Source organism: Marmota flaviventris, chromosome 17 (assembly GCF_047511675.1).
Source record: "Marmota flaviventris isolate mMarFla1 chromosome 17, mMarFla1.hap1, whole genome shotgun sequence".
Taxonomy (NCBI): domain Eukaryota; kingdom Metazoa; phylum Chordata; class Mammalia; order Rodentia; family Sciuridae; genus Marmota; species Marmota flaviventris.
Genome location: NC_092514.1, coordinates 54,545,805 through 54,564,259, shown reverse-complemented (window position 1 = coordinate 54,564,259; position 18,455 = coordinate 54,545,805). Strand labels below are relative to the sequence as shown.

The following is an 18,455-nucleotide window of genomic DNA, read 5'->3' as shown; positions in this document are numbered from 1 at the left end:
ACTGTATATAAATATTTTCAAAAATATTTTTGGTTGTAGCTCAGTAGTAGGGTACTTGCCTAACAAATGCAATCAATCCCAGTCACAAAAAAAAAAAAAAAGGAAAGAAAAATGGTTTCAGTTGTTTGTAAATAGCCTATAGAGAAATCAGTGGTTACTTTACTCCAAAAATAATATGAAATTACCTTTATTGCATCTCTCACCTAAATAATATGATAGATTTTTTTGATTAAAGGTTCTTATTCTACCTGGAGTGTCTGAAACATAATTAGAAAAATATGGTTCTTCCTGGAGGTTAAAATTTAAAATATGAAATTGTTGAGGCTTTTTACTCAATGTTTATAAAAGCTTAATCTTTTCAGAGAGTCTTCTATCAAGTGCTTTTATATATAGTAAATATTTTCTGTAAATCTATAACGATCCATTGAGATTAGAAATAGAAATTTAGCCAACATTATTCTCTCTCTTTCTCTCATGTTCTTCCTACTGTCCCTCACTTTGGCCCCTATTGTTACAAGTTTCTGGGTTTTTTGCCTTTGCATTTATTTTGGACAACTGATTGCTAACTTTGTGGGCTCTGTGTTTTAATCCCTACTCGTTAGCATGTGTGATCTTTGTTATTTTTAACACAAATATATCTAAAAGCGTAATTCATTTTACACATACAAAAGGTTGATTTGTTAAATAAATGGAAGTTCGAAAAAGACATAAAATAAAATAAATGGAAGCATTTAATAGTGCCTATTGGATATCTTTTCAGTTAAATCTGGGAACTGTTGGGTTTTATCGAACCCAGTATAGCTCTGCCATGCTGGAAAGTTTATTACCAGGCATTCGGGACCTTTCTCTGCCTCCTGTGGATCGACTTGGATTACAGAATGACCTCTTCTCCTTGGTAAGTGTCTCTCATTTAAGTAATATGATAGATTTTGTTGATTAAAGGATCTTGTTTTTCCTGGAGTGTCTAAAGCATAATTAGAAGAATATAGTTCTTCTGAATGTGAACACCTTTGGGAAAGGAGCAAATGACTGTTGGTAATTAAATGACAAGATTGGATCTATATAATTTACCAGAAGCAAATACCATTTCACTACTCCTAAGCCAGTTTTTTTTTTTAATTATTTTTAGTCAAACCATTCTTTATAAGACAAAAAGTTCTTTCTTTTAAATAGAAATAGATACAAGCCTTTAAGAAATTTCCCTACTTTTTTTTTTTTTAATAATTCAATGATTTATTGGAGGGTGGAGGGCATGAGACTGAAGTCTTGCTAAGTTGCTTAGGGTCTCACTAAACTGCTATAAGGCTAGTTTTGAATTTATGATCTTCCTGCCTCAGCCTTCCCAGTCACTGGGATTACAGGCGTGCATGCCTGCATTCACGCACCACTACATCTGGCAGTAATTTAAAATGATTTTGTTTTTTCTAAAGTAGTTTGCAGGAAAAGCTAGAACTTTTGTAGTTTTGTTATTATTCAAATTATAGTGTGTATTAACTTAGAAATATATTTATATTTGGTTTTATTCCAGAAAGGACTTAAAGCAGCAGCTAGTAGTATTATTTTTGTGACTCCAACATAGGTTTTGTAATTTCTGGATGTCTTTGACTATGATAAAATTGTTATGTTCCTCCTAGTGTTCCTTTAAATTGAACTTGAAATTTTCCCTGCCCTCTGCAATCACTGGTTTTAAATTCCTCCTTTGTATAAACATAGATTAGCATTGATGCTCAAAACTTTACATCTGCTGGGATCTCTTTGCCAAAAGAGACCTGTCCCAGGAGAGTGGGTCATTTGTGCAGTTGGCTGCTGTAACAGAAGTTCTTTTTCCCAACTCCATTAGTTAGTGCTGAAAGAACTCTCAATTTGTAGTGCCTTCCAGTTTGTGCTCTTTTGGAAACGGGTAAAGGAGAGGCTTAAGTTGACACAGCTTGAAAGGTCCAGCTTTGAAAGAGCCTCTGTCAAGAATTAAAGCCCCAACTATTTTTGTAGTTTTTTTGAAGATATGAAAAATTTCAAAACAAAATCAGGGGCCCAGAAACCAAGTAGAAATATGAAGTTAACTGGTTTATTGTTGTTGTTCCTCAAGTAGGGGAGTTTAGTGTAATTTTTAAAGTAGTTCTTTTATAAATAGTGAAGAAGTAAGTAAGGGATATTTTCATAATAGGAATTTATTTCAATGGTGTTCTTCTGAACTTATTTAGTCTCATTTCCTCAAACCAAAAAAAAATTATTAGCAGTAGATTATGCTGAAAATACATGCTTATTTTTTGTTTTGTTTTTTGAAGACTAGGTTAATTTATGTTTTTTCCTATCCCAGGCTCGAGCTGGAATCATTAGCACTGTAGAGGTTCTAAAAGTCATGGAGGCTTTTGTGAATGAGCCCAATTATACTGTATGGAGCGACCTGAGCTGTAACCTGGGGATTCTCTCAACTCTCTTGTCCCACACAGACTTCTATGAGGAAATCCAGGAGTTTGTGAAAGATGTCTTTTCACCTATAGGGGAGAGACTGGGCTGGGACCCCAAACCTGGAGAAGGTAATGGATGTACTTAATGGGGAAAAAAAAATCAGTCAGAAACTGGTACTTTTTTATTCACCTGTAGCTAACAACTTAATTAAAATCATCTTTATATTTGTAAGATGTTACTTTATATTCAACTGCCAGAAATTAAAACTCAAGTCATCCAAGTCTGCTGGTAAAGTTAATGTGTCATCACCATCAGTGCAGTAGTACTTACATATATATTTATTGCTACATGTGATTTATACAGTATTGAAAATAAAGTGTTCCAAAGGCACATTTATAGTCAAGAAAAGTTAATGGGAATTTTGAGTTATTTTTCTTATTTATATTACCATACTACTAGGCACCTTATATACAACTTGTAACTCGAGGTTACAGCTAAGAGACACAGGGGCCAGCTTTCTTAATTAAGGAAGTTAATTGCTTTTTTACACATGTTCTCCTCCATCATTATTTCTGTAATCACATATTTACTCTTTTTGCTATCATTTAAATGTTGAGAATGGTGATTTGAAGACTCTAAATACAATTATTTTTTACCATCTTCTAATAGTTAAAGGTGGTACTTTCTCTTAATTTTGAGAGTCTTTGGAAATAAGAACAGTAGTAACAGTACTTAAGCACTCTTTGTCTTTCGTTGGTTCAACAAATATTTATGCAACTTATATGCCAAGTATTATTCTAGAAGTTGCTGATACAGCAGAAAGCAAAACATTGCCCTGTATGGTTTATATTTTAGTGGGAGACATAGCAAAGAATTAAATATATACTGTTCTGGGTTGATAGCAAGTATCATGAAGAAAAACAAAGCCAGGTAAGGCAAATAAGGAGTACAAGACCACTATTTTATAGAGAGCAGTTGGGGAAATCACTAATAAGGTAATCTTTGAATCTAAGTAGAGATACCAAAGAGAGAAGTATAAGGATATCTAGGGGGGAAATGGTCCAGAGGGACTGACAAATGCCTAAGGTGGGAACATGGAATAACAAGAAGGCTAGTAAGGTCAGAACAGAGTAAATGAGAGAGGGAGGAACATGGGAAGCATACTAGATCTTATAGGACTTGTGGACCCATGGTAAGAAGTTTTTGACTTTCATATTTTGTGACTTGAGGTGATAATTTAGAGTTTTGGGTAGAGGAACATGATTTGATGTACTTGAGTATGTGAAGAATAGGCTGAAGGCAGATTTAGCTTGGTGGTGGAACACTCGCCTAGCATGCTCTGAACTCAACTTCCAGCACTGCAGGAAAAAACAAAACAAAAAAAGAAAAATAGGCTATCTGATTAATCCATTTGAGGTGCTGGCTACAACTTATAAGTAGTTAGTAAGTTCTGTGTGAAGTTTGAAGGTAGAACAAACTTATTTAAACAACTTTTTAAAAGAATTTTGCTAAAAAGAATGTGTGGTTGAGAGAGGAGTCATCAAATTAAAACTGCCATAGAAGCACCTTTGGGTACAAAAGGGAATCAATCAGGAGTTTGGTTTGAGGCATATTAAATTTGAGGTCATGTTAGACATCTGAACATAGAATTCCTCAAAATCCAGGTTGGATAAATACATTTGGGAGTCATTAGCAAGTAGATAATATTTGCAGTTATGAAACTATAAGAGACCACTCAGGGACTGAGTTTAGATGGAAAAAAGAGAACTGAGGACTGGATCCGAAGGAAGTCCAGATTGAGAGATTAGGTAGAAAAAGGAAGAATCTATAAAGGAGACTGGCCAATGAGGCAGGAGGAGAGCCAGGAGGGAAAGGAGTATCCCAAGACATAAACAGCATATTAAAGCAGAAGGAAAGTAATCAGCTGTACAAAAGCTCTCTAAGTCAAGAAAAGGATGGAGAATTAGTGATTGCATTTAACAGACTTTATGGGATGATAGAAAACAATAGTGCTTTCTCTGCAATGGGAGGAGATGAAATGGAGCCACACATCTAGACAACTTTTTAAAAGAATTTTGCTAAAAAGAGAATCAGAGAAAAGAGTGTAGTCTTGAGAAATGTGGGCTCAGGGAAGGACTTTTTTTAGTTGTAGTTAGACACAATAGCTTTATTCTATTATGTGGTGCTGAGGATCGAACCCAGGGCCTTGCACGTGCTAGGTGCGCGCTCTACTACTGAGCCACAACCCTAGCCCCGGACTTCTCTTTTTTTAAGTTGGGATATTTTATATGTCTTTTTACCAATGAAAGTAATGTGTAGTATTGAAAATTCACGTTGGAAGAGAGTGGCAGCTGAATAATGGAGAGGAATTGGAACCCAGTGCACAGTAGAGAAGTTGGCTTTAGACAGGAGCACAGATTAATAATAACAAGATGTAAGTAAATTAGTAGGCATTGTACTTTTCTTTTATAATGATAATGTGTGAAACCTTTTGAGCTTAAAAATTATACAGAAGGCAGGGCTGGGGTTATGGCTCAGTGGTAGAGCACTTGCCTAGCATGTGTGAGGCCCTGAGTTCCATAGGCCCTGAGTTCCATCCTCAGCACAATGTAAAAATAAATAAAATAAAGGTATTGTGTCCAACTACAACTAAAAAATAAATATTAAAAAAAAAATGATACAGAGGGGCTGGAATTGTGGCTCTGTGGTAAAGCATTTGCCTAGCATGTGTGAGGCACTGAGTGTGATCCTTAGCACTGCCTAAAAGTAAATAAATAAATAAGTAAAGGTATTGTGACCATCTACAATGAAAAAATATGTAAAAATGATATAGGAGGGGCTGGGTTTGTGGCTCAGTGGTAGAGTGCCTGCCTCACATGTGTGGGGCCTGGGTTCAATCCTCAGCACCACTTAAAAATAAATAAGTGAAATAGAGTTATTGTGTCCAACTACAACTAAATTTTATATATATATATAAATGAATGAATGATAGATACAGGGAAACCACATCAATGTTTATAGCAGCACACTTCATAAATAGCTAAGCTATGGAACCAATCTAGATGCCCATCAACAGATGAATGGATAAAGATAATGTGGTTTATATATACAATGGAATATTACTCAGCCATAAAGAAGAATGTTTTTATGACATTCATCAGTATGATGGATCTGGAGACTATATGTTAAGTGAAATAAGCCAATCCCAGAAGATCAAAGGATGAATGTTATGGATGCTATTGGTAAGGGGAAGAATAGAAGTTCAATGGATTATACAAAGGGGAAAGAAGGGAAGGGAGGGGAGATAGGAATAGGCAATAGAATGAATCTGACATAACTTTCCTATGTATACACATGAATACACCACAGTGAATCTCAACATTGTATATACTCCACCAGACTGGGATCCTGATTAGAATAAGGTATATGTCATGTATAAATATGTCAAAATTGGGCTAGGGATGTGGCTCAAGCAGTAGCGCGCTCTCCTGGCATGCACAGGGCGCTGAGTTCTATCCTCAGCACCACATTAAAATAAAAAATAAAGATGTTGTATCCACCGAAAACTAAAAAATAAATATTAAAAAATTCTCTCTCTCTCTCTCTCTCTCTCTCTCTCTTTTAAAAAAAAATTGTCAAAATTAATTCTACTGCCATATATAACTAAAACCAAAAAATTTTAAAAATGATATAGGGGGAATGGCTTTAGTTTTCTATCAGATGAAAGAATCAAAAAGCAAAATAATAAAACATCACCTTCCACCACATAGCAAGTCAGTACCAGAGCCAGAGTTATAAATTGTTTTTTGTTTTGTTTTGGATCTCTTGGTAAGTTTTCTTAAACTTACTTTTTATTGAATTATGATTTAAATATAGCAAAAATGTGTAATGTCAGTGTTCTGTCTAGCTTGATGATACCTTCTGCCCCCATTTCTTTGTCAGTACAGGGCTTCAGCATATGCTAGGCAAGTGTTCTACCACTGAACTATATCCCTAGTCCCCCAGTTTGATGACTTTTGACAGTGCATACATTTCTATTCTTTAAAAGTAGCCTCAGGCCCCTTCTAAACCAGTCCCTGCTACTTGATCACCCTATCCAGGCAAACACTATTTTACTACTTTCACCGTAGATTAATGTTGTCTATCATACAAATAGAATCTCATACACATATACATATTTCTCTCCCCCCCCCCAAGTACAGGGGATGGAACCCAACAGTGCTCTACCATTGAGCTACATCCCCAGCCTATTTATTTATTTATAGATAGGGTCTTGCTAAATTGTCAGAATTGGCCTGGAGCTTTCCATCTTCCTTCCTCAGCCTCCCAAATGGCTGAGATTACAGACACCAATATATCCTGTGTGAAATTGTGTTATATTTTGCTTTTCTTATTCGGCATGTTTTTGAGACACATGCAGGTTGTTCATTCCTTTTACTGCTGGGTAGTAAGAATATACTGCATTTTCCATTGTACATCTATCAGATTTGTGTGCTAATTTTGACTTTTTTGCGTTGGTCATGGTGACATATACATGTTTCCAGACCACTTAGCAACACCCTACCTCAAAATAAAAAGGACTGGGGATGTAGCTCAGTTGTAGAGTATTTGCCTAGTAAGTGCAAAGCCTTAGGTTTAATCCTCAGTATCTCAAAAGAAAAAAAAAAAAAAAACAGTTCAGTGCTTTTTAGTATGCTCATAATAAGCTTATACAACCATCACCATTATCTAATTTCAGAACAATTTCTTCACCCTAAATGAAGCCCCATGCCCAGTGGCAGTTAATCCCTATTCCCTGAGAACCACTAATCCTTCTCTCTTATAAAGTTGCCTATTTTTAACATTTCATATAAGTAGAATCATATAGTATATGGCCTTGTGTACCTGGCTTCTTTCATTTAGCATTTGCCCAGGTAGTAGCTTAATGTCAGTATCTCATTCCTTTTTTTTTTTTTTGCGCTGGGGTGGGGTGGGGTGTTTACTGGGAATTAAACTCAGGGGCACCCGACCTCTAAGCCACATACCCAGCCCTAATTTTTTTTTTTTTTTGGTGGTTCTGGGGATTGAACCCCAGCAATTACTCTACTAACTGAGCTATATCCCCAGCCCTTTATTCCTTTTTATGGTAGAATAATATCTCATTGTGGGGATGTAGCACATTTTATCAGTTGGTAAACATTTGGATTGGTTTCACTTTTTGGCTATTATGAATTCTGCTGTGAATATTTACATACAAGTTTTTATATAGACATATACTTTTGTTTCTCTTGGGTAAATACCTAAGAGTAGAATTGCAAGGTCACATGATAACTCTATGTTGAACCTACAGAGGAACTGCCAAACTGTCTTTCTAAATGGCCACATCATTGTACATTTCCACCAGCAGTGTTTTAGGGCTCTAATTTCTCCACATCCTTGTCAACACTTTTGTTTATATTCTGTCTTTTCGATTGTAGCCATCATAGTATGAAGTAGTATCTCATTGTGGTTTGTATTTGCATTTCCCTAATGATCAATGGTGATACTCTTTTTATGTCCTTAATGACTGTTTGTGTATCTTTGGAAGAATTCATCAACCAGCCTTCATTTAAAAATATAATTTCAGGGCTGGGGTTGTGGCTCAGTGGTAGAGTGCTTGCCTAGCATGTGTGACGCACTAGGTTCGATTCTCAGGACCACATAAAAATAAATAAATGAATAAAGGTTCATCAATAACAAAAATTTTTTTAAAATATGATTTCAGTTTGTCATACACAGGGTATACTAGTTCCACATACTATCTTTTTCTGAATCTTGTGTCAGAGCTTTGTGATGTAATAAGCCTATTCTTTCCACACACAGTCCTTAGCAGTATAATTAACTAGACTGAGTAACATTTAGTAAATCCAGATAATTGGCATTTGTGAATAGAGATGGTCAGCAAGTTTGCTTGTCTAGTCTGTTTAGCATTTTCCCTCTTACGATTTATTAAATTTAAATCAAGTGTTCTCTCTCGTATTAGGGGAATTGTGTTTGTTTAAGACCACAGACTTAGAGTAATACAATTATAAAGTATTCAGGTGCTAAATTAATAAAAACAGTCCTTTTAAATAGTCCTATGTCTTTTTTACTTTTCAATCAGGTCATCTAGATGCACTCCTGAGGGGCTTGGTTCTGGGCAAACTAGGAAAAGCAGGACACAAGGCAACGTTAGATGAAGCCCGTCGTCGGTTTAAGGACCATGTGGAAGGAAAACAGGTTCTCTCTGCTGACCTGAGGAGTCCTGTAAGTTTCCACAATAAATTTCTTTGATTTCTAGTTACCTACATTACTCTATGAAACATGAAACTTCTTTAATACTAACCAAAACTGACCTAAGGACTGACCCACGAGCCATGTCTAACTCTCATATTAACATATCCCATTTGGGTGGTTTGTAGCCAGCTTCTCATTTAAGTTTCTCTGCCACATGGTGCTTCTGAAAGGTGATTCCCCTGTGCACATTCCCCAGGGAGAGTTGGTGTGCTGTGCTATCACGACATGCCATTTGTCTCTGTGGTTGTTCATGGGGTTTTTATATCCTTACCCTGATTTGTATGTACCTCCACACTTCTTGCAACGTTTTTACTTGCTTTCTGTATTTTTGTAACGTTAAAATACCTTGAAACAGGGTAGATGTACTCAGATAACTTCCTTTATTGTCTTGTAGGTCTATCTGACCGTTTTGAAGCATGGTGATGGTACTACCTTAGACATTATGCTAAAGGTGAGTGATTTGGAAAAGGCTCCTGAACTTGGATGGACACAGAGAACAGCTTTAAATGGTTAAAAGAACAAAATGTCCTGGCAAAAATATATGTTTATTGCAGACATGCAAATATTAAGAAACTGGTTGGGGGGGGCTGGGATTGTGGCTCAGTGGTAGAGCACTAACATGTGTGAGGCACTGGGTTCAATTCTCAGCACTGCATATGAATAAATAAATAAAGGCCCCATCGACAACTAAAAAAAAAAAAAGCTATGGGAACTGGATGTGGTATTGCAGGGCTGTAGTTCCAGCTACTTGGAAGACAAAGGTAGGAAGATTGAAGGTTCATGGCCATCCTGGGGAACTTCAAATGCAAGGCCCTGGCTCAAAAAATGGGGTTGTTGCTCAGTGGTAGAGTGCTTTCAGCCTGGCATATATGAGGCACTGAAAGGTTCATCCACAATTAAAAAGATACTTATTTTTTTAAAAATTACCACTTTACCCATGTTGTTTATACATGGGTTTCCTTTTTAATAATATAAAAGTTATATTTTGGATTTACTTTTCAATTAGACATCAAGGTCCCTTCTCAGTCTGAATATTCTATGAACCTGTGGATTATAAATCATGTGAATGAAATACATATGAAATGGGATATTTTGTGGGGTTTTTTAGTCTATTCCATAAGTGTATGGGGAAAAAAAAAACAGCAGTTCTGAAAGTTTTATGGCAGAAGCCATAAATTACCATCTTCATGTTATGCTATATTTTTAAGAAGTTATACAAGTATATGTATTTACGAGAAGTTGCATTTATTAGCATAAGGGAGTGTACAGTATCAATATAGGAAGAGTTCTAATGAAGGCAGAATCCGAATTTATTTCATTTTATTAATGTGGTGCTGAGGATTGAACCCGGTGCTTCATGCATGCTAGGCAAAAGATCTACCTCTGAGCCACAACCCCAGCCTCAAATCAGAATTCTTGAAGAAACCATTCAGTGGGGCTGGAGATATAACTCAGTGATAGAGTATTGCCTAGCAAGTGTGACACCTGTAGTTCAACCCCCAACACTGCAAAAACAAACATACAAACAAACAGACAAGCAAACAGTTTGATGACAAGTGATTATTTTCTGTTGGTAATTTAGGAATAGCGTTAAAACAAATGCTTGAATGCCTCTTAATAGTATATTTTAAATGTGGTACTAGAGTGCCACCTGGTGGACTAATATATATCAGGGTTATCTTCCGGGAAGAGATGCTTCCTGAAAGCTTGAGTTCTGTCCTTGAATATTGCAGCTGAAAGGGCCTTACAAATCATCAGTTTGTCCCCCTCACTTTACTAGTGAGTGAACTGAAACCCAGAGAGGCTTAGGACTTACTTTAACCTAGGCAAATGCTCTGCCCTGAGCTACATCCCCAGCCTCTGCAGTTCTAATTTTTAAAAATATGATGTTTTGTTTCTAATTATGAAAAAAAGATTTTCTGTATTCACTACAGAAGATTTAGAGAGTAGGAAAGAATAAAGAAGAAAATAAAACTTACCTGTAATTATTTTTTAAAAGTGGATCACAAAATAGCATGTATAATATAATCTCATTCCAGGTTTGGCAGTGTGCATATAGTAGTAATTTTACTTTTTCTTTATGCATCTCTGTCTTATTAATATTCCACATTCAGTGTATGCTACTTTTACAGTTAAGAAATGTGAATAGGGCCAGGCGTAGTGGCAACTTATAATCCTAGTGGCTTGGGAGGCTAGGTAGAAAAATTAGAGTTCAAAGCCAGCTCCAGCAATTTAGCGAGGCTCTAAGCAACTTTGTGAGACCCTGTCTCAAAACAAAATACAAACAAAGGACTGGGGATGTGACTCAGTGGTTAAATATCCCTGGGTTCAATCCCCGTACCAAAAAAAAAAAAGAAACGTGAAGAGGGCTAGTGGTATAGCTCAGTGGTAGATTGCTTGCCTGGTATGTGCAAGGCCTTGAGTTTAATCCCCAGCACTCCAGAAAAGAAAGAAATGTGAAGGTACATGATGCCACTGATCAGAGACCATCATTAATTAGTATTAGCATTTTGGTGTGTTTTCAAGTTTTTACCCTTCACATTACATTTTTTTATATATGTAGGATTATTTGCTTTGTCTCTTTTTTTTTTTTTTTTTCATTTCAATATCAAGAACATGCTTATGGGGGCTGTGGCTGTGGCTTAATAGTAGAGCGCTCGTTTTGCATGTGTGAGACCCTGGGTTCGAGTCTCAGCACCGCATAAAGATAAAGATAATAAAGGTATCGTGTCCATCTACAACTAAAAAAGAAAAGAATATGCTTATGTCATGAAATATTCCTAAAATGTAACCTTCTATAGTGCATCTTTTGAGCCAGGCATAGTGGCATATGCCTGTAATTCTAGTAACTCAGGAGTCTGAAGCAGGAGGACTACAAGTTCGAGGCCAGCCAGGGCAAGTTAGCTAGACCCTGTCTCAAAATGTAAAGAATTTTTAAAAGGATCTGCTGGGCGTGGTGGCGCATGCCTGTAATCCCAGCTGCTCAGGAGGCAAAGGCAGGAGGATCGCAAGTTCAAAGCCAGCCTGAGCAATTTAGTGAGGTGCTAAGCAACTCAGTGAGACTCTGTCTCTAATAAATACAGAAATTGGGCTGAGGATGTGGCTCAGTGGTTGAGTGCCCCTGAGTTTAATCCCTGGTACTCCCCCCAAAAAGGACTGAGGATGTAGTTCAGTGATAAAGTGCCCCCAGTGTTCAGTTCCCAGTACACCCCCCCCAGAAAAGCATCTTTTTAAAAATGAATAAGTAATTAGGATAGCTATTGGGTATTTAGATTATTTTCGTTTTCACTATTATAAATTAAATCGATGATCTTTAATGGTATAAGATTACCAATGATTAGTTTTGTTCATAAAACATAGACCATTAACCAGATATCAGTGCTATAAAGTATTTGGCCAGGACAGATGTACTCTTTATATGTTGATGTTAAACTGCGTAGAACTGATGACAGGCTACTATTATTTATCTACTGAGCACTTACATTTCGTGACTGACTGACTGTAATGGCAAGGGACAAATTTAGTGCCCAACCATCTTGACAAGTATTTTTTTTTCTTAATATTTTTTTTTTAGTTGTAGATGGACACAATATCTTTTATTAATCTATTTATTTATTGCTGAGGATTGAACCCAGTGCCTCACACATGCAAGGCAAGCGCTTAACCACTGAGCCACAAACCCAGCCCACGACAAGTATTCTTTTTAATGTAATACCTTGACAGTCCTACCCAGTGTTTTACCTTATTGAAGGAGAAGCTTATATAAGCATATGGAGAATTTCCTGGGAAGAGCTAACTATCTCTGTTTTTATTTTTTCCCTATAGCTTCACAAACAAGCAGATATGCAAGAAGAGAAAAACCGAATTGAAAGGGTCCTTGGGGCTACTCTTTTGCCTGAACTGATTCAAAAAGTCCTTACATTTGCACTTTCAGTAAGTTACAAGGAAAACTGCTTTCAGAGGGAGTTGTTACTCACTCATCTGTGGCAAGTGTCTTTGATTCAGTATCCTCTTGATCTGCCCCTAACTTAGATTAAGGCGTCCTCTTCTTGGAAAACTGGTATAAACTTTTTTAACTGACTTCTCTTATCTCCCACTAATAATGAGACTCAAAATCAGAGTATTTGGGAGAGGAAACAAATGCTTTCTCTACAAGCTTCTGGTGCCATTTATTCCTAAAAACAAAGAATACATGTCTTTGATGTGGTTACTTAGGTATTTCAACAGTATGTTGCACTTTCTGGAACCAGAAGATGTGGAAATGCTAGACTTTTAATCTCTTTCTCTTCTTAGGAAGAGGTACGTCCACAGGACACTGTATCAGTAATTGGTGGAGTAGCTGGAGGCAGCAAGCATGGGAGGAAAGCTGCATGGAAGTTCATAAAGGACAACTGGGAAGAACTTTATAATCGATACCAGGGAGGGTTCTTAATATCCAGACTAATAAAGGTGTGTGAATTTTTTTATTTGAGTAGGTTGATAATCATGGATGTTATTGAGCAATATCCATGATTCAATAGACCCAAAGGTTCTTTCTTTTTAAGAGATTCCTCAAATAATTATTTGATTTGTTTAAGGGCTTCTGCATCCCTCTCCTTTACCTTCTATAACAAACTAAAGTTTTGAAGATAACAAAATAATTCATTTTTTAGGGTAAATGAAAGTTTGTTCCTAGTCTTTTTTGATTTCACTTACTATTTAAAAACCTTGTTTTTCAGCTATCAGTAGAGGGATTTGCAATTGATAAAATGGCTGGAGAGGTTAAGGTAAGGAGAAAGTACTGTTTACTTTTTTCTTTCAATCTAAATCATAAAAACACTAAACTTTGTTTTAATTGTAGAGGTATTGGGATAAAGTATCCCCCCCCCCCCCGCTTTTTTTTTCTTAGAGAAGGACTGGTTAGATTGTATCTTCTAATGTCTAAAAAATTTATAGTTGGGATAATCTTTGAAGATGTTGACTTGTGGTTGAAAGAGTATGAAATCAAGTCACTTGACCTGTGTCAGTTTGTGCTATGTCCCATATTAGCTTTGTCTTTTTTTAAAATATTTATTTTTTTAGGTGTAGATGGACACAACACAATGTCTTTATTTTTATATGGTGCTGAGGATCGAACCCAGGTCCCACCCATGCTAGGCGAGCGCTCTACCGCTGAGCCACAATCCCAGCCCCTTAGCTTTGTCTTTGAGGATGTTTTTTAACCCCTGTGAGCCTGTATCTTCATCTATAAAATAAGGTGATGATGAGATTGTTAGATTAGGTAACATGACTTCTATAGGTCTATTGTGTGCATAGTGAGACCAGATGGTTATGTGTGGTCTCTCCTTTTAGCCCTTAATAAAAATTGATAATCAGCTTAGTATGGCCCTTGGATCTGATAAAATTCAGCATTTGGGAGACAAATTTACTTTGATTAGAAAAATCTTAACTTTAAGCTTCCCATTGCATTTAACTGCTAAATATTTTTATATATAAGTATAGTGATTGTCAGGTGTGAATTTGGAAATTCTGAGTTATAACAGTTTTTTAAAATTTTTTAAATATCTTAAGTTGTAGATGGACATAGTACCTGTGTTTTATTTGTTTATTTTTATGTGGTGCTGTGGATCAAACCTAGTGCCTCACACATGCCAGGCAAGCACTCTACTGCTGAGCCACAACCCCAGCCCCTGAGTGTGTGTGAACCATTGTTAGGAATAGGTTTTAAGAATTTAAATCTTGAGAAAATAGTGAAAGATTTGGCTTCTACTGTCATCTAGTGTATATTATATATTGTATTATATAAACAATTATTGTAATGTTAATAGGTTCTATGCAGGAGAATTAAGTAATGGGTTTTGTGGCAGAGTAGTGGAAGGCTGATAAGGTAGGTAGGAGCTAGCTCATACATGTGGCCTTGTGGATCATATAAAGAATTTTCTAGACTGGAAAACCCTCAAATGGTTTAAAACATGATCTGATTTGTGTTGTAAAAATTTCAGTCTGTGTGGTGTGGAAAATGATTTAGAATGAGGAGGAAATTGGGGTGCTAATTCTCCAAGCAAGAGTGGCACAGCACGGTCTGAGGTTGTAGCTCAGTGGTAGAGCGCTTGCCTAGCACTTATGAGACACTGGGTTTGATCCTCAGCACCATATAAAAATGAAAATAAGTAAAATAAAGGCATTGTGTCCATCTACAACTAAAAGATAAAATTAAAAAATAAGAATGGCACAGCAGTAAGAATGGAGGAATTGAAAAGAGATTCAGGGGTTGATTTTGTTAATCTTTAGTTTTAACAATATTTACCAAGTGGTTTCTCTGTATTGTGAACATGTCTGGGAGGAAAGTCAAAGATAATTCCCAGGTTTCTGATATATAAATGTTGGTGCTATTTGTTGGAGATGGAACTGGAAGACTTGTATCCAACTTTAACTTAGTCACTGAGAAACCAGCCATGATTAGAAGCCTTGAAGCAAGAGCCATTGTCATCCTTGTAAATTGATTTCTAAAAGATTAGAGTTAATCTTATGAAATAGTCATTTTTCTCTTCTACACCTATGATGACTAGCTTAAAGGAAAGACCCCTATCATTTTGCAGGTTGGTATTTAAGAGCTGCTTTATTTTCATTGAAATTAAGTGTACTTCATTAAAAAATGGTTTGACTTTTAAGATTTTTGGGGGGAGGAGGGGTTACCAGGGATTGAACTCAGGGTCACTCAACCACTGAGCCACATCCCCAGCTCTATTTGACATTTTATTTAGAAACAGGGTCTCACTAGTTGCACCTTGCTTTTGCTGAGGCTGGCTTTGTCACGATCCTCCTGACTCAGCCTCTCACTGCTGGGATTACAGACAAGCGCCAGCCTATTTAAGCATTTTGATAAATTACAATAAACAGAAATAGTTTTATTTAGCTGGGTATGATGGCGCACACCTGGAATCTCTACTACTAAGGAGACTGAGGCAAGAGGATTGCAAATTCAAAGCCAGCCTTGGCGATTTAGCAAAACGCTGTCTCGAAATAAAAAGGGCTGTAGTAGACCACCCCGTGATCAGTCCCAGTACCAGCAGAAAAAATTGTTTATTCTATGAAAAATATGAGACTATGAAGTATTATAGTATAAAACAGCAATTTAAAATTCTTAGTTTTATCATTCCTTACAAATTGATCTTTATTTGCGACAGTCAGAATGTATCAGAACATGTTGAGTTCATGAGTCCTGTGTGCCAGGTATTTTGCCAAATGTTTCAGTTGTCTCTTAAGTTTTGGAGTGCATATTTTTTCACAAATGAGAAAAGTGAGACTTAGAGTAGTTAATTTACTTAAAGTGACAGGCTGGTATTTTGACCAAGCCTAGATTTGAGTGCTACATCTAAATCCAAAGCCTAGATTAACCACTAAGCAATTACCCTAAGAGAAAGGCAGTGGGTTCTGTCTCTCTTGATTAGGTTTTGTACTTTTGATATTTGGGGGAGAATTCTTATATGCAGACCCAAGTATTTATTTGTTTTAGCCTGAGGGTAGCAGCAGTTAATTCTAATGACTGTGGCTAATGAATCCTATATGTAGGCCAGTGAGTACTTTTTCATAGCTTTGATATTAACTTGCTTTTGCTAGCAATGATTCTACACTATGGATTTTCTTACACCAGGCTTTCTTCGAGAGTCACCCAGCTCCTTCAGCTGAGCGTACCATCCAGCAGTGTTGTGAAAATATCCTGCTGAATGCTGCTTGGCTAAAGCGAGATGCCGAGAGCATCCACCAGTACCTCCTTCAGAGAAAAGCCTCCCCACCTGCAGTGTGAACCCTGAGCAGCCATTGCTGCGGCTCTTCTGCTGCTTCGCTGCCAGGATAAGGTGGAGCTACCGAACAGCTGATTCATATGCCAAGAATTCGGAGTCTTCTTTCAAACCAGTGGGGGTTGGACAATGAATGTAGTTAACTGGTTCCTGCTCACACTCCAGAATTAAATTCTATTGAAAAAGGAAAATCAGCAATTCAGCAAAAAAATAAAAATAAAAATGTAAATATGATAGTAATAAAGTAGAGCATAATGAAACTGTGAAACTTCCTGAAGCCTTGTCAGTGGTTAAAAGTATTTAACACTCGTTAATGACAGATGTTCTGTTTTTATAACTTACCAAAAGGAAACTAGAGGCTTCTAGGGAAGAGAATTTTTGTGCAGTGGGTTCTGCAAGCAGCCTACAAGCCCAGGATAGTGTTGTCCATTGCTGGGAATGGCTAAACATGAAAGGCTAATGGTTGGTATAACATAGTCCAAGTCTGTGCATATTTAAAAAAAAAAAAAATTTTTTTTTTTCTTTGTCATGGGGACTGACCAGGAAGATAACTTTTCCTGCATAACTCAATCTGAACCAAGGATTGTAGTTTTCCTCCTTGCCTCCCTTCTGTGTGACCCCTTGGCCAAAAAAGGAGAAAGAAAAAAAAAAAAAAGGTAAAAACAAAAAATCCTCTACCCTCTCTGGGTTTTTCCTCCCGTAGTTCTACTCCAGCCCCCAACTGACCCCGATGTCCTTCTTAGAGAGAAAGAAATATTAAGAAAACATCTTTCATAGCCACATTAAATAAGAGAAACTGATATACATTATTTTTCTTCCTTTTTTAAGATGACTTTTAAGAACCCCAAAATGCATATAGGTGAGACAATAGTAATAAAATGATTTTTAGCCAGTCCTTCCTGAAGGAGTTATTCTGCTAAAAATGGTCTTAGTTGTCTAACACGCCAACTATTGAACCTCTTCATAACAGTATCAAGTCAACTCTGGCTTCTCCTGGTTCATTTTTTGCGTGCAAAAAGCCAGTGGTAACTGCTACGGGGCCTATATAATAGTGGTAACTGGTTTCAAAAGCAATGACTATAAGCCTATGTGTGCCACTCTGCTTCAACAGTATATCCTACTAACAAGCCTCACCTACCTAATCCAATAAGTTTTAACTCTAAATTTCATTCCTTTCCCTTCCTCTTTACCTACTTTTTTCTTTTTTCCTTTTCTTTTTATTTTTCTTAAAAAAATTTTTTTTGTGTGTTAACAGAAATTCATATTTGGTGTGGCTTAACTGTATTTCAGAAGGTCATCAGATTGTGAGATTGCTTCCTTGAAACATTTTTGTGCTATTGTTTTAAAAAATAATAATTAAAAAACGGTTGGCGTTAATAAAAATGTCAATGTGAAATTGATGTCCTGGTTTCTTTTATTCTCTTTGATTAGAAAGTGAAAATTTTACTGTTTCAGTAGGATTGTAGGAAGTTTTAGTATCATAGGATTCTTTGAGTTTAAGAAAATCTAGTTCCTGCTGGGTGCAGTGGCGCATGCCTGTAATCCCAGCAATTTGGGCAGAAGGATCACAAATTCAAAGTTAGCCTGGGCAAATTAGTAAGAGATCCTGTCTCAAAATAAAAAAGGTTGGGTATGTAGCTTAGTGGTAGAGCACCCCACTCCTGGGTTCAGTCTTCAGTACTGCCAAAAAAAAAATCTAGTTCCTGAATTCCTAATGAATAGAACCTAAACAGAAAAATCCTAATATTGATTCTAAATTAGTTCTAGATTCTCAAAAAATCTCTCAGAGATCCTTACAGTCAGTATTCAGGAGTTAACCTGAGACTTAACTCTTCTCTGGCACCAGGCCCAGGGCTGCCTGTGTCTATGCATGTGCTTAAGGTACAAAAATACTGGGCACCAAAAATACTGAGGAAAAATGCAGCTTCAAGACACAGTACAATGAATTGGACATAACTTTCCTTTGTTCAT

The 18,455-nt window shown here is 36.6% G+C and overlaps 1 protein-coding gene across 2 annotated transcripts in view; it reads left to right on the top strand.

Moving 5' to 3' along the window:
* Nucleotides 1–17,880, top strand: part of Npepps (aminopeptidase puromycin sensitive) — a 91,141-nt gene extending 73,261 nt beyond the window's left edge. For both annotated transcript variants that reach the window (XM_027924630.2, XM_071603649.1), the window contains exons 16-23: nt 761–895; nt 2,318–2,537; nt 8,531–8,673; nt 9,098–9,154; nt 12,529–12,636; nt 12,997–13,152; nt 13,422–13,469; nt 16,337–17,880. In XM_027924630.2, the coding sequence (XP_027780431.2) occupies nt 761–895; nt 2,318–2,537; nt 8,531–8,673; nt 9,098–9,154; nt 12,529–12,636; nt 12,997–13,152; nt 13,422–13,469; nt 16,337–16,489 (1,020 nt within the window). In that variant the 3' untranslated portion in view covers nt 16,490–17,880. The remainder of the gene's footprint in view (nt 1–760; nt 896–2,317; nt 2,538–8,530; nt 8,674–9,097; nt 9,155–12,528; nt 12,637–12,996; nt 13,153–13,421; nt 13,470–16,336) is intronic.
* The last annotated feature ends 575 nt before the right edge of the window (nt 17,881–18,455 follow it).